At 35.0% G+C, this 12,923-nt stretch overlaps 3 protein-coding genes and 1 long non-coding RNA gene across 6 annotated transcripts; 3 read left to right on the forward strand and 1 right to left on the reverse strand.

Moving 5' to 3' along the window:
• Positions 1-3,407: 3,407 nt before the first annotated feature.
• Positions 3,408-8,677, forward strand: LOC123200349 (UDP-N-acetylglucosamine transporter UGNT1-like). The gene is made up of 10 exons (XM_044615517.1): positions 3,408-3,755; positions 4,829-4,905; positions 5,612-5,773; positions 5,886-6,019; positions 6,633-6,763; positions 6,878-6,922; positions 7,030-7,127; positions 7,302-7,409; positions 8,064-8,120; positions 8,209-8,677. The coding sequence occupies exons 1-10, from the start codon at positions 3,596-3,598 to the stop codon at positions 8,281-8,283; spliced, it is 1,047 nt and encodes a 348-aa protein (XP_044471452.1). The 5' UTR covers positions 3,408-3,595; the 3' UTR covers positions 8,284-8,677.
• Positions 8,678-8,804: 127 nt separating this feature from the next.
• LOC123200350 (U11/U12 small nuclear ribonucleoprotein 25 kDa protein-like) lies at positions 8,805-11,530 on the forward strand. Of its 3 annotated transcripts, none has more exons than XM_044615518.1 (5): positions 8,805-9,370; positions 9,476-9,575; positions 9,716-9,815; positions 10,511-10,599; positions 10,943-11,530. In XM_044615518.1, exons 1-5 carry the CDS (start codon positions 9,196-9,198, stop codon positions 11,277-11,279), a joined length of 801 nt encoding a protein of 266 aa, XP_044471453.1. In that variant the 5' UTR covers positions 8,805-9,195; the 3' UTR covers positions 11,280-11,530. The 3 variants fall into 3 exon arrangements, with proteins under 3 accessions (XP_044471453.1, XP_044471455.1, XP_044471454.1); XM_044615520.1 differs by having other exon boundaries at positions 10,511-10,555; positions 10,943-11,076; XM_044615519.1 differs by having other exon boundaries at positions 10,910-11,045.
• Positions 10,341-10,911, reverse strand: LOC123200352. The gene is made up of 2 exons (XR_006498530.1): positions 10,739-10,911; positions 10,341-10,539 (listed from the first exon to the last, which is right to left on the reverse strand). It is a non-coding gene; the product is annotated as an uncharacterized LOC123200352 (long non-coding RNA).
• Positions 11,531-11,933: 403 nt separating the features above from the next.
• LOC123200351 (ATP synthase subunit b', chloroplastic-like) lies at positions 11,934-12,826 on the forward strand. Its single transcript, XM_044615521.1, has one exon. It carries the CDS (start codon positions 12,069-12,071, stop codon positions 12,732-12,734), a length of 666 nt encoding a protein of 221 aa, XP_044471456.1. The 5' UTR covers positions 11,934-12,068; the 3' UTR covers positions 12,735-12,826.
• Positions 12,827-12,923: the final 97 nt, after the last annotated feature.

Raw genomic sequence — 12,923 nt, forward strand, 5'->3', positions numbered from 1 at the left:
ATGTCTGATGGAAGAGAAGAAATTAGGGACAGCATGGAAGTTGAGTCGGGAAAAAGCCTAGCAATGACATTGACTTGTGAGGAAAGGGTCCACCAACGCTTACCCCGCTCTATCTCCAAACTCTTCACCTGCTCCATCTGTCCCCACTCTCACTTACCTTAACCTACCTCTCAGACTTAATCTTACTCTTAATCAAAACTTAACCCCACCCACAACTCTCTTAATCAAATTGACTGGTAATTAGTTTACTACAGTTTCAAGGTAACACTATCTAGGGCCGGATGAGATCTTAGCCGGTTCAAAATTGATATCTTGACGTTCTTATCGTAACAAAACTCACTTTATTTGTGATTTTTTTTTTCACATAATCTGAGTTAACTCAAAATTGATATCTCATTGATATGATTGTATTAAAGCTAACTTTATCTACAATTATGTTGAATCTTTTTTTTTTTTTTATAATATTATTATTTACTAATTGAGTGAGTTGAATTTTGTATGGAGTTAGTCAATACAAAATTAAACTAAGCCCAAATTAACCTTTGTATAGGTTATCTACCCCTAACATTAGTTAAAACAAAGAATCACGATCAATGATTTCCTTTTAAAACAGCCATAAACTAAATAAAAATGATCAAAACGTCTATTTTTAGTCTGCACCCGTGGAAGCATGTATATTGTTTATAATTCAATACTTCATATCATTCTGATTCTATTATATATTTCAATTATAAGTAGAGAGAGAGAGAGAGAGAGAGTGAGAGAGAGTTAATTAGCTTGGCATTGCCCACATGATTTTATTATTTGTAAACAAATTAATGTCGAAAATGTGTCGGCAGACACCCATCAAAGCAAATCTTCTTCTTGGTTACAGTGATACTTGTACAAACTTGAAGATCAAACTATTAGAGATTCTTTTGGTCGCAGTTCAGTTCTACTATTGAAGGGAAGGGGCAATTATAGGAGAGAGAAGAATGAAGTTGAACAAAGGCAGCCAACTAAGGTTTGGCAATGGCTAATGCATTCATGTAGGGTTTCAATATTCCACTCCATGGAAGCACTTGGTACGTACATTACATTGCATGTTTGGAACAATATGGAAGAGAGTTAAGCTTGTGAAATCCACGTGATGGGCAATGTGGGCACACACCGACGACATATCTATGGCCTGGTTTTTGACACAATTTCGAGCCAGTTATAGGGATTCTCATTGATTAGTCCCACCAATATTCTGGCCTCGATCATGCGATCGTGTGATGGAACCCAACAAATGCCACCAGATTGTACGCATAATTTAATGCCTATTGCCTTTAACCGGCACTCACCATTCAAATTCATTGTGGTACTGGTACACATTATTTTGACTTGCTAGTGTGAATGACAATTTTCGCAATTAATGTTTGAGCGAGTGAATTTTGTTAAAGTTTCAACAAGTGGACGTAGAGCAATTATGCATGGTGAGAGCTTTGCTGACTTGGTCCCTCTATAAAACTTAAGATTGTATTTAAATCAAATCGAATCAAATCTAAATAGAGATTAATTCAAATATAAAAAATCTAGCTTGGGTTAGTGATTAAATTGTTTGAGAAGTCATCCAAAAAAAATGTAAAAAAATATGAAAAATTGTTGAAGAAAAAAAAGGAGAAATTGTTAAAAAAGATAACCATTTAAAAAGTTGTAAAGTTATAAGAAAATATGAGTTTATCTATATTATTTTGATGATTAGCTAAATTCGAGTTAAGGTTATCTTAATTTAAGTTTTGCATCTTGTTTAATCTACTAAATATAAATTGATTTAATTCAAATTTAACCCTAATTTAAATATGGACAATTAAATAGTTATTTCACTTCTCACATTACTAAATAAAACATGCTTGGAGAAGCCAAATTGATCGTAAAATCTCCACTATCCCGTTTAACCAAAAAAAAGTTATAACGTGCTGGAATGCAATTGATATTAATCCCAAGGTATGCTGTAATGACAAATAACTAAATTGATTTAATAAAATTGTCATTTTCTCTATAATATTACCCCTAAAGTTTGAAATAGCCTGGACAATTAAATAGTTATTCTCACTTCTCACATTACTAAATAAAAACAAAGACGAAGTTCTTCGCTTGGAGAAAGAACCACGAATTGATCGTAAAAATCTCACACTATCCCGTTTAACCCTTAAAACTGCCAAAACTTAGGCTTATTTAACAGGCGTTAGCTGGAATGCAATTGTCATTATTATTTTGGCCCCCAGGCAAACACAATGGACATGCAAGATCCTACACGTTTCGAAAGCCAGTGGAGTGGGGCCTGAATTTTTGTACCTACGATGCATACGTCTTCTTGTCTCTCTCTCCCTCTCACACTCACAGTCACCTCACTTTCTCTCCGTCATTCGGGACGAAAGCATGGATCCCCAGCACAGCAGTAAAGATCTTTAAAGTGATCTACTTTTACTTGGCTTTCAGGATGATAAGAAAACTCCTGAACCAACGTAACGATTAAGACTCATACCTACATTCAAAGTACCTTCGTAAAATTCAGGTCCCATTTCACTCATTACTCACCTTCGAGGAACCCAGCCGATCAGATCTTGTTGTTTGCGACAGTATATTGATGGTAAATGTCTGGGAAAGTGCTTACCAGCTTCAAATGTAAGCCACGCGTGGGTGGAAGATGAGAATCGAACCTATCCTGTCACCATTACTGTTTAGTGTCTGTGTCTCTATCTTTTTAATGACCATATTGAATTACCTCTATGATTGCATTCTGTTGAATCGAATTGCCAAATAATCTCAAAGACGCAAGACCCTTCATGGATCTTATGCTTCTGAAGAGAAGAATAGATGAATGTTCTAATAGTGAACCAAATTCCAGTACTATTGGACGAGCGAACCAAGTGTTACATTTTTAGCTGTAAAACGTTTATAATTACTCTCCAGCAAACAATTTATAATTGATGGATTCCAAGGGTGAATTCGAATTAAGCTCCACACAAAAGTAATTTAAGTTTGTTTTAAGTCTAGAAAAGTGAAATTAAGTTTGAATTTAAATCAACTTTAAATAATAAATAAAAGTATTAAAAAAATGATAGAACATTGAAAAAGAAAAGAAGAATTACGTTACCTATAAATTCTTGAATTTGAATTAAGTTATTGAATTAGAATATCAATTCAAATATAACTTATTTAAACTGTACATGACTTTGAATTTAGTTTTATTTGATTTGAATACACCTTTATGTTTTTTAAACATAAAACTAAGATAAAAACTTTTGTCATTGTGGAAAATTATGTCCATTAATAACAAATATTAATTTATACACACAACGATTCATTTCCTCTCACTCAAATAACGTTATTTATAATAAATAAACCTTTTATGTTTATGAACTTTCAAACGACGACGTTTAGAAAATCGAGGGCGCGCTAAGTCCTCTAGTTGGCGGCTAAAGGCCAAGGAACTGACCGACTCAACGACCTTTTGGAGTTGGTAGCCCAGACGAGACGATCCGAATCAAATATTTAAACAACGCAATTTTTGTTAATTCAAATTTCACAAAACGCTAAAATTCGTCGGCCAGAGACGGGACAGTCTCAAATGGCTTTCAGTTCGTCAAAAAATCCGGTACTGCCAGTGGCGGATCCTCCAAGAAACGAAGAGAAACACAGACTTCTTAAAGGATATGAAAAACTATCCCAAGGATCCGCCATGACTAAAAGAGGCGCCAACGCTGCAATCTCTTACATGTCTTGTGCAGGTACTTTCTTTTTAACCAGTTCTCCTCACTCTTTCTTATTATTATTATTATTATTATTATTATTATTATATTATTATTACTTGCTTCTATTTAGGGTTCGTAGTTGAGTCTATTCGATATATTACATGAAATTAGGTCGAAAATTTTGAGATGTTACCCTAATTCATGAACTGCTCTGTTTGAGTAATCGAGTGACTATTCTCTCAATATTTTACGTTTACTGTTTCATTTCCATAAAGACTTAACCACACAAAATATAGTTTGATCAGAATCCTTTAAATTTGGGCTTCAACTCAAACCTGTAGTGCACATTTGGTATAGCTTATGGTTGTTGGATTATAAGCGAAGATCATTGTTCTTTTAAATTTTTGAAAGCTAGTATTCCAATAATTCTAAAAAAAGTTACTCATACTAGCTTTTGGATTATGGCTCAAATGATGTAAAAATGTGACTATAATACACAATCAGATTATTCACATAAGTTATACTAAACATGTTATAATTGATTTTTTAATCCAATAATACAGTAATTGGAATTAAATAAACTATATTAAGCAGGCACATATAAAGTTTTCCAGAATTCTTAAATTTCTAATTTAAGTCTGCGAGACTGTAGATTTTGTGGTTTTTTTCGATCTTATAACTTATTTTATGTGACCTTGCCTAAAGTATTCTAATAGTGGTAATATGTTTTAGATGTTGCTAGGGTGAGATTGATAATAAGTATTAGTTTTAGAAGCTAAGATTTGTCCCTCTGTGTTGTGAAATCACTATTACGAAGTGATGGTTTTGATTATATGTATGGCACTAGAATTACAAGATGGATTATTGAGTCTTAACCCTGCAGTGCTTTGTCTCCTTTTTTCCTTCTATTTTTAAGATGCAAGGTGTATGTATTTTTGTTCCATATGTGCTAATATGGCGAAATGTGTTTCCATGGAAATTAAAGGAGATGTGATTTTTGTTAGATACAGTGTTTGGAAGATAAGAGCAGTTGTTATCTTTGCACCTATTTCCTTTTTGTAGGTATTTCTATGTTTCTGCCATTACACGTGTTCTGTTTTTTTCTGCAGTTCTCCTGATATTATTCAACAAGGCAGCTCTTTCTTCTTATGGTTTCCCATCTGCAAATGTCATAACCCTTCTTCAGGTAGATCCCATTTGTAGTGTTCATAGGTTCTTTATTATTAATGTTTTTCAACTGCTTCGTCTTTGATCCAAAGTAATATTGATGTTTGTAATCACTGATTTTTTTCTGTAGTTTTCTTCATCGTTTATATGTTACAGAAGTGGTAAGTTTATCATTTATTGTTTTCCCTTTTGGAGGAAATCAATTTAAATAAATTGAAAAGGGAAAAAGTAAAGAGCAATAAATTACCTATATTATTGGTATACGGACCTTCTACTTGTATATCTTAAACTTTGGCAGAATATCTCCAATGATGTCTGAACTGAACAGCCATCACAGAGCAAAGCTTAAGCTTAGAAACTTAAAGTATCCCAAGCTCATACCAACTAATTTGGATTTAAATGAACCTTGATCATAGTAACAGCTCTACCAAGCAAGTGTCAACATTCATGTTACCTAAGCTCTTTTCCTGATGTTTGATTTATGAATCCTTCTTCTTTATGGCTACGAAAAAAGATCATGTATATTATAAAGCTTAAAACATCACAGGAATATTTAACATTATGTGCTTTTTCAGTGGTTTTCTGTGTGCGCTTGTTGGCGATGCTATTCATTCTATGGCACAATTACGTTTAATGTCTACTTTAACATTCGTGGAAGAATTGTGTCAAGATGTAATATGATCGTTTACAATTTGTATAATTGTATGATAATATATTTCCTGCAGATGGTTTGTTCTTGTTTGTTTCTCTATCTGTTGAGGCGCTGGAAGATTATTACTTTCTATGTGGGTGAATCTTTGCCCACTTCTGATAGTAACTCAAATTTTATAGCCTTTAAGATGTTGATGCACACCCTTCCTCTGGCAGTGACCTATTTGTTTTACATGGTATGTGTTGTATGATTTTTTGTTATACAACATTGAAACCTTTCAGTGGTTATCTATATCAGGTTTTTTGTTGTAACTGATTTGCTTCCATTCTCCTATTTCTCTTTGGAAGGTAGTCACTGTAGAGTCTGTTCGTGGAGTAAATGTTCCCATGTACACCACTCTTCGGCGTACTACAGTGGCATTTACTATGATTGTGGAGTATGTTCTGGCTCGACAAAGATACACACCTCCTATTGTTGGGAGGTAAATAGCCCTTTTAACACTTTCTTTTTGTTGCATTTGGCTGCTGGTCATGAAGAATGTGAATTGCTGTTTTGAGTTCATGTCTCTACTAAAGTTTCATGATCGTTATGAAATATTGGACTTGATATACTCCCTTGATTTGTTTATTAGGGATAACTTACTGCATAATGTATTATTGTAAACTATTTGTAGAGTTTTCTTTAAAATCAGATGAATTGCATGTAGAATTGTGAATAGTTAAGTGGTTTACAGAGCATGGCATATTGTCTCATACATAAATAATGAGATTCTTAGTTGAATAATTTTCTGTTAAGTAGTTAAAGGACAATGGGAAGAATTTCTCTTGAAAAGACCAATCCTCTTTTCTGAATCTGATATATGGTCATATGTGGACCTCTATTCTCATTTGGGTTTCTAGTAGTTATAGCTATTTTGTTCCTATGGCTATATAAGTATATCATTCTGGGTGTTTGACGACTGATTATTAAGAATATGTTCAATATGCAATTTAATTACAAGAAAAATTTTATGAATTTTTTTTTTACAAGAAAAAAATGTTTGAAATGCAATGTTTCTGATTCCCTCAACTGAAAAAATTTAAGGATGTTATCAGTGTGGGATTGATTGTTCTTGGTGCATTCGTTGCTGGAGCTCGTGATTTGTCATTTGACTTCTATGGATATGCAGTTGTTTTCTTAGCTAACATTGCCACAGCAATATATCTGGCCACCATAGCCCGTATCGGTAGTACTCATGCTTATATGTTTGTTATTGAAGTATGTTTCTTTTTCATTTCCTCTTCAACAGCTTGACTGTTTTTCTTTAGTAATTTTCTGAAGTTCTCATTTTTTTTCTCAGGGAAGTCCAGTGGCCTTAATAGCTTTGGTCTTATGTGGTGCAATGGTAATCTTCAGATCATAACTTTCATGCCTTCAGATTTATTTTTCTTTCATAGTTATGTAGTCTGAATTCCAGATCTGATATGAAATCAATTTGTTTTTCTATGTTAGGAGTCATATGTGGACCATTTTTGTTCATTTGGACACTTATTCGTGGTGACTTGAAGATGGCAATACATTTTCCTTGTCTGTTTTCACTTGGTTTCTTGGTATTGTCTGCTCATCCATAGAAATTAGTTTCTTCAGTGCAGACATTAACTCTATGTTTGAGAAACTCCGCCTTTTTTTTATAAGCCAGGTTTCTTCTGTTCAATAACGTCACAACTCAAGTTCAGTTGGAGATTTGATTGATAAGATTGCCTTGTTTGATACTCTTTGGACAGATTGTGCTGCTCCTTTCCTGTACATTGGCCTTCTTCTTGAATTATAGTATATTCCTGAACACGACTCTTAATTCAGCACTCACACAGACAATTTGTGGTAATCTGAAGGTTTGTTGACCATTTTTTTTTATCACCTGGATTCTTAAATGTAGCCTGGGAACTATGACAGCTCAATCACGATCCTCAGTGTCTGCTTTGATTTGGCATATAGATATTTGAAGCTTGGAAACTTCCTGATTGTATCTAGAATATGGTATACTATAATAATAGAGCCTGAAATGTTTAAAAGATGAGAACTAACACTTCACTATTTTGTCCTGTCTCTAATAAGTTTGACTGCTCAACTTAAATTATTAGGTTTTAGGAACATTTTCTGTGGTGGATTATATGTGTGATTCAAGGTAAGGAAGGATCAAATGGCAATGATGAAAGGGATCATGTTATTGGTCTTTTATGTCACGTAAGTGATTGAGTAAAAGAGTAGGCGGTGTTGTGACTTAAAATTGGACTTGTTGGGTCCAAATTACTTGTACTTTTGAATTGCCTTGAAATGGAAGTGAAATTTGGTGATTTCTTAGAACTAATACCTGGAATAAGGATGCAACATGGCCTTTTAAATGAATCATCCCTTGGCCTCAGCTGCTAAAAATGTACAAATTATCCTTAATTGCTTGGTTCAACTGCTGTGGTTTATGCCAAATTCTTTCTTGTTAGCTGTTTGTATGCTATGATTTATTCTACTACATTCTTCTGTTGTTGCAGGACCTTTTTACAATTGGACTTGGCTGGGTACTTTTTGGTGGTCTCCCATTTGATATCGTAAGTGGCTGAATCCTGCAGTTTATCATTTCTAGGCTCATCTTTCAAGTACTTGAATTTTTTATGTTCATGGTTTATTTTGCTCCAGTTGAATATTATCGGGCAATTTCTCGGTTTTCTTGGCTCTGGTCTGTATGCCTACTTCAAACTTGTAGGGAAGTAAGTGGTTGTCCATGTCACGCGGCAATGAGGACCTTACTGAAGATCAGCATTAACTGCCTGTACCAAAAAATCTGATTGACAGCTTGTTGATTGCTAAAAGAGATGCAATTTCTGTATTAGGAGATTACTGGCACTGCTTGGCGAGAAAAGGGCAATTCAAATTTTTCGAGGGAATCAAAGTCTGTCTGGTGGGCATTTATCCATCCTGCGGTAATCCTTGCTGTTATGTTTTATAATTTTCCAAATTCAATGCCATTGTAAATAATGATGCTCTATTATCCGACTTATTGTTCCTTTTCGTTCACTTTTTTGGTTGATTTTGTTACTCGGATACATTAAAATTTCCTTGTGGTTTAACTTTGAATTCGACTTAAATTCAGAAGGGCTTTTTGTCAGTTGGTGAAGAAATTCATTGTGTTCGTGTTTAGGAGGTATAAGTGTATGTGAATTACGAGATGGGTGTAAAAGTGATATTACAATAAACGATAGGTAGGAAGGAAACAATCCTTCTGTCTGCCTTACTTTTATTTGGGAGGCCAAATTTTACTAATAATTCAAAATATCTATTTATACGATGATGACTGTAACTCCAAAACGTTTAAAATTATTATCCACGACTTTCGTCCTTGGTATTGTAAAATTTACTTAATTTGTCAATTTAGAGAGAGATTGAATTTTTCTTATTAATATTAGTCTGTAATTAATTCAAATTTGGGCGAAACCGTTGGAGCCCCCCAAAACTAAGAAGAGAACAAACGAAAGCATTCGTACCAAAAAAACTCTCAATTCGCTCTCTATTCACAGAATCTCCTCCCACACAAACACAAAGGTTCATATTTGCTCTAATGAAAGCCCAAGCCCTAGCTCCATTTTTTACTTTCTCTTGGGTTCCCTCTTTTTAAGCTTTTACAATATGTTGAGGATTGCAATGGATGAGTTTTCTCCCAGGTTTTCTGTTGATTCGCCGCGTAAATCTGGTCCATTGTCTCTCATAATCGATGGAATTTCTCGTAAAAGTTTTTCTTACTATAAACTTCCTGACGAGCCTCTCAAGCTTTCTGTTCGCAAATTGGACGGCTCTTGCTTCGGTAATAATATATTTATTATCTGTACAATTTGGTCATCTTCGCTTTGGAAAAATGACTCGTATAAAGAAAGATCCAATCGATTCAGCTGTTATGATTAATTGACAGACATTGAAGTTATGAAGACAGCTACAATTGCAGAACTTAAGAAGGCGGTGGAGGCTGTATTCAGTCACTTGCCAAAAAAGGGACCTGGCAAGATTTCATGGTACATTTATTCATTTATGTGCCAATTTCTTCATTGTAATTTACTTTTATTCTTATTTCTTCCACTGCTTATTTAGAAATTCTGATATATCTATATATTATTGACATTTAATTGTGCTTGTTATTATACGGTTCATGTAGGCCGCATGTTTGGGGACATTTCTGCTTATGCTTTGAAAATCAGAAGTTATTAACAGATACGGATCATATAAAATATTTTGGCATTAAAGATGGTGATCAGGTGTGTGACTGGTTTCCTTGTGTTTTTGGTTCCAAGATATTTGCCTGAGAGTTTGTTATCTGCGTTATGATGATCTCAAAATTGATGAGTGGCTCTCTAATATTTCTGAAGTTTCTCTTAATCTACTGCTAAGAAGAATTGAAAAGAAAATTAAGATGGATTGCATATGACTCCTAATATAGTTTCTCAATCTTAATAATCTTTATTCTTTTCCACACAATTGATTGATAATACGATTTCTAGATTGGATTGACTACCGTTTAGAAATTCTGGTGAAGTTGTCATGATGAACCGGCATTCGAAGGAACAATTAGGGGTAGATCCAATCTGAACTGATTTGTATAGATTTTACAGTTCGGTTCAAATGAGATGATATTGAATTGAGTTAGTTTGAATGAGCTCGAATTCGAGTTAGAACTAGGCATTTGGCTTTGATTCAAGTCAAGTTAACCTTGAGCTCGACTCAGTTTTGATCAAATCTACCCTTAAAAACAATAGCATATTAATCCCGCAAATAAGATGAACATGGAACAACAAAACCTAAGATTTTGAAAACCCTTGCAGATAACAATGTTTGCAATAGGGCTGATTAGCTCATTACAATCCCTTTGTTATTGTGATTTGATCAGGGTTGACACACACAGCAGTTGGCTTCTATATCTTATGTTAATTGTTTGTGTTTTGGTATCCTGCAGCTTTACTTTACCCGCCATCTCTCAAGCAGCTGTAATATGGTAAAGGTAAAATCTAAGAAAGATGAATCTACTTCAAAACAACAAAATACGTAAGGATTTCCATGATCTTTTACTCTTACATCAGCTTCTATTATAAGCAAATTTCATTTTAATCTTCAAGCACCATGAAAATTTACTGCAGTTTACCACACTGACAAAGCAAAAATTGCACAAACATGACTGCATTACCTGTTTCCTGATTAACATAGATTGCATCCTGCATTTGGTAATTCTGGAAATTAGAGTAGTGCAGTATAGCTAAAACCTTCTTTTGTAATTAGTTGGTCTAATTAACAGTTGGAGATGTGCCATGTTCTTTATTCATTCAATAATCTGTCACCGTTTTCCCCTTACACATAGAAACTGAAGATGATATGATTTTGGAGATGATAGATCAACTTCACGGTCAAATTGCTGTAAAGCAAAAGAACAAGAACAACTGAAAGAAAAGGTTGACTATGATTGGGATGATATGGAGAACGGAAGGTACCGGCACATTGACAACAAGGATGAGACCTTTACCGGGCAGAATGAATCGAGACTGGCAAATTTTGTGAGGGGGTGGTTCTCATTCTCCAGATTGGTGAGCCTGGGACAGAAAAGCAAGTCTTATCCATCAAGATATGCTTGTGGTTGCGGTGCCTTGTCACCCTTGTGCAGTTTCAGAAAAATTATACAACTTTTTGATAGTAACAACTATTACCGAAGAGTAAAAAATAGAGAGGATTAGTGATTGTCTAAATGCATCATTGGTGCCGTTTGCCTGAGTTGGCTTTTGGTTGTGAACTTTGGGATTCCACCTGCGCGGCATTCTTCCTCAAAATGCATATTTCATCTCTATAACGAGTGCTGCAGTAAAAAGTTTCATTCAGTTCATTTTTTCTGAATCTGAGTTCAGTATTCATGTTCATTGCCTCAAGTCCAACTCAATTTTCTTTTTTTTCTTTCCCCTTAATAAGATGAAAATTTATCCCAGTCCAACTCAGTTTGCATTATTTACACATTATTATATATTTGTGCAGTCCTTCTCTCCTCTGTATGTTCAGATTTATGCATGAATTGATTAAAGAAAATATTGAGTTGATTAAGAATTAGTTTAAGTTCAGTTGAAATTCAGAGTAGCGTGGAGAAGGTAAACAATATTATAAAAAACACTGGAAGAAGAAAAAAAAATTGCTGGCGTTATTGTCGAGCTTGAGCTCTTAAAACGTGTGGAGTTGATGGGGCGGCGAAGTTTTGTGAAGGTTTGTTGGGCCTATGAACTGACTGAGAAAGGAGTCGGACCCAACAAATCGAAAGAAATGGAACAGAAAGTCACGCGCAGAGCACGTGCTCGTCCAACTGTTTCTTCTTTCTGTCTGTCCATCACAACCTCATTATTTTGTGTGGCAAAGAGCGAGATGAGATAATTGCCCTTCCCAAAGAATCTCCGTCTCCATCTCTGCCTTCATCTTCACTTGCATTCGAAAATCGCACAAAGAAAACACTTTCAGAAAACAAAACACGTTCAGATTCAGCCATGGCTAACATGATAGTGGCATCCTCCAACACCAAACCCTTGATTTCACCAATCTCAACCAGAACCAAATTCATCCAAATTCCACAGCCACAATTCTCTCTCCCCAGACTCTCTCAACAAAAAATCCCTAAAATACCCCTCTCCCTCTCTTCTTCCTCCAGTATCAAATCCCTCTCTCTCCTCGCTGTTACTTCCTTAACCTTTTCACCTTCCTCTTTAGCCGCCGAAATGGAGAAGGCCGCTCTTTTCGATTTCAACTTAACTCTGCCGATCATCATGGTTGAATTCTTGCTTCTCATGTTCGCTCTCGACAAAATCTACTTCACTCCTCTCGGCAACTTCATGGACGAGAGAGATGCCGCCATCAAAGAGAAGCTTAACAGCGTGAAGGACACTTCTGAGGAGGTGAAGCAGTTGGAGGAACAAGCGGCTGCCATAATGAGAGCTGCGAGAGCTGAAATATCAGCGGCTTTGAATAAGATGAAGAAGGAGACACAAATGGAAGTTGAACAGAAACTGGCTGAAGGAAGAAAGAAAGTAGAGGCTGAACTTCAAGAGGCTTTGGCTAATTTGGAGAAGCAAAAGGAAGATACTATAAAGTCTCTTGATTCTCAAATTGCTGCTCTTAGTCAAGAAATTGTCAACAAGGTCCTTCCTGTTCAATAGATTGTTCGTTTGTTAATTGTGTTGTACTTCCGACTATGTTTTTGGATTGTGTTGATTTCCGTAGTCAAACAATGCAAGTATAATTATGCACCGCTCTCTTCTCATGTTCCTTAACAATAATATTTAGTGCACAAAAAATTGTGAGGATATAGGTATAAATGGTAACGAGACTTCATATTCGGATAAAGT

This window comes from Mangifera indica, chromosome 17 (genome assembly GCF_011075055.1).
Source record: "Mangifera indica cultivar Alphonso chromosome 17, CATAS_Mindica_2.1, whole genome shotgun sequence".
NCBI classification, from domain to species: domain Eukaryota; kingdom Viridiplantae; phylum Streptophyta; class Magnoliopsida; order Sapindales; family Anacardiaceae; genus Mangifera; species Mangifera indica.

Excerpts from the sequence above, each read along its gene's own strand:
- LOC123200351 (XM_044615521.1), top strand. The coding sequence starts at position 12,069 with ATGGCTAACATGATAGTGGCATCCTCCAACACCAAACCCTTGATTTCA.
- LOC123200350 (XM_044615518.1), top strand. The coding sequence starts at position 9,196 with ATGTTGAGGATTGCAATGGATGAGTTTTCTCCCAGGTTTTCTGTTGAT. Across the intron at positions 9,371-9,475 it reads ATTGGACGGCTCTTGCTTCG|ACATTGAAGTTATGAAGACA; the intron begins GTAATAATATAT and ends ATTAATTGACAG. Across the intron at positions 10,600-10,942 it reads ACTTCAAAACAACAAAATAC|ATCAACTTCACGGTCAAATT; the intron begins GTAAGGATTTCC and ends TGGAGATGATAG.
- LOC123200349 (XM_044615517.1), top strand. The coding sequence starts at position 3,596 with ATGGCTTTCAGTTCGTCAAAAAATCCGGTACTGCCAGTGGCGGATCCT. Across the intron at positions 4,906-5,611 it reads ATGTCATAACCCTTCTTCAG|ATGGTTTGTTCTTGTTTGTT; the intron begins GTAGATCCCATT and ends TATTTCCTGCAG. Across the intron at positions 6,923-7,029 it reads TGGTCTTATGTGGTGCAATG|GAGTCATATGTGGACCATTT; the intron begins GTAATCTTCAGA and ends TTTCTATGTTAG.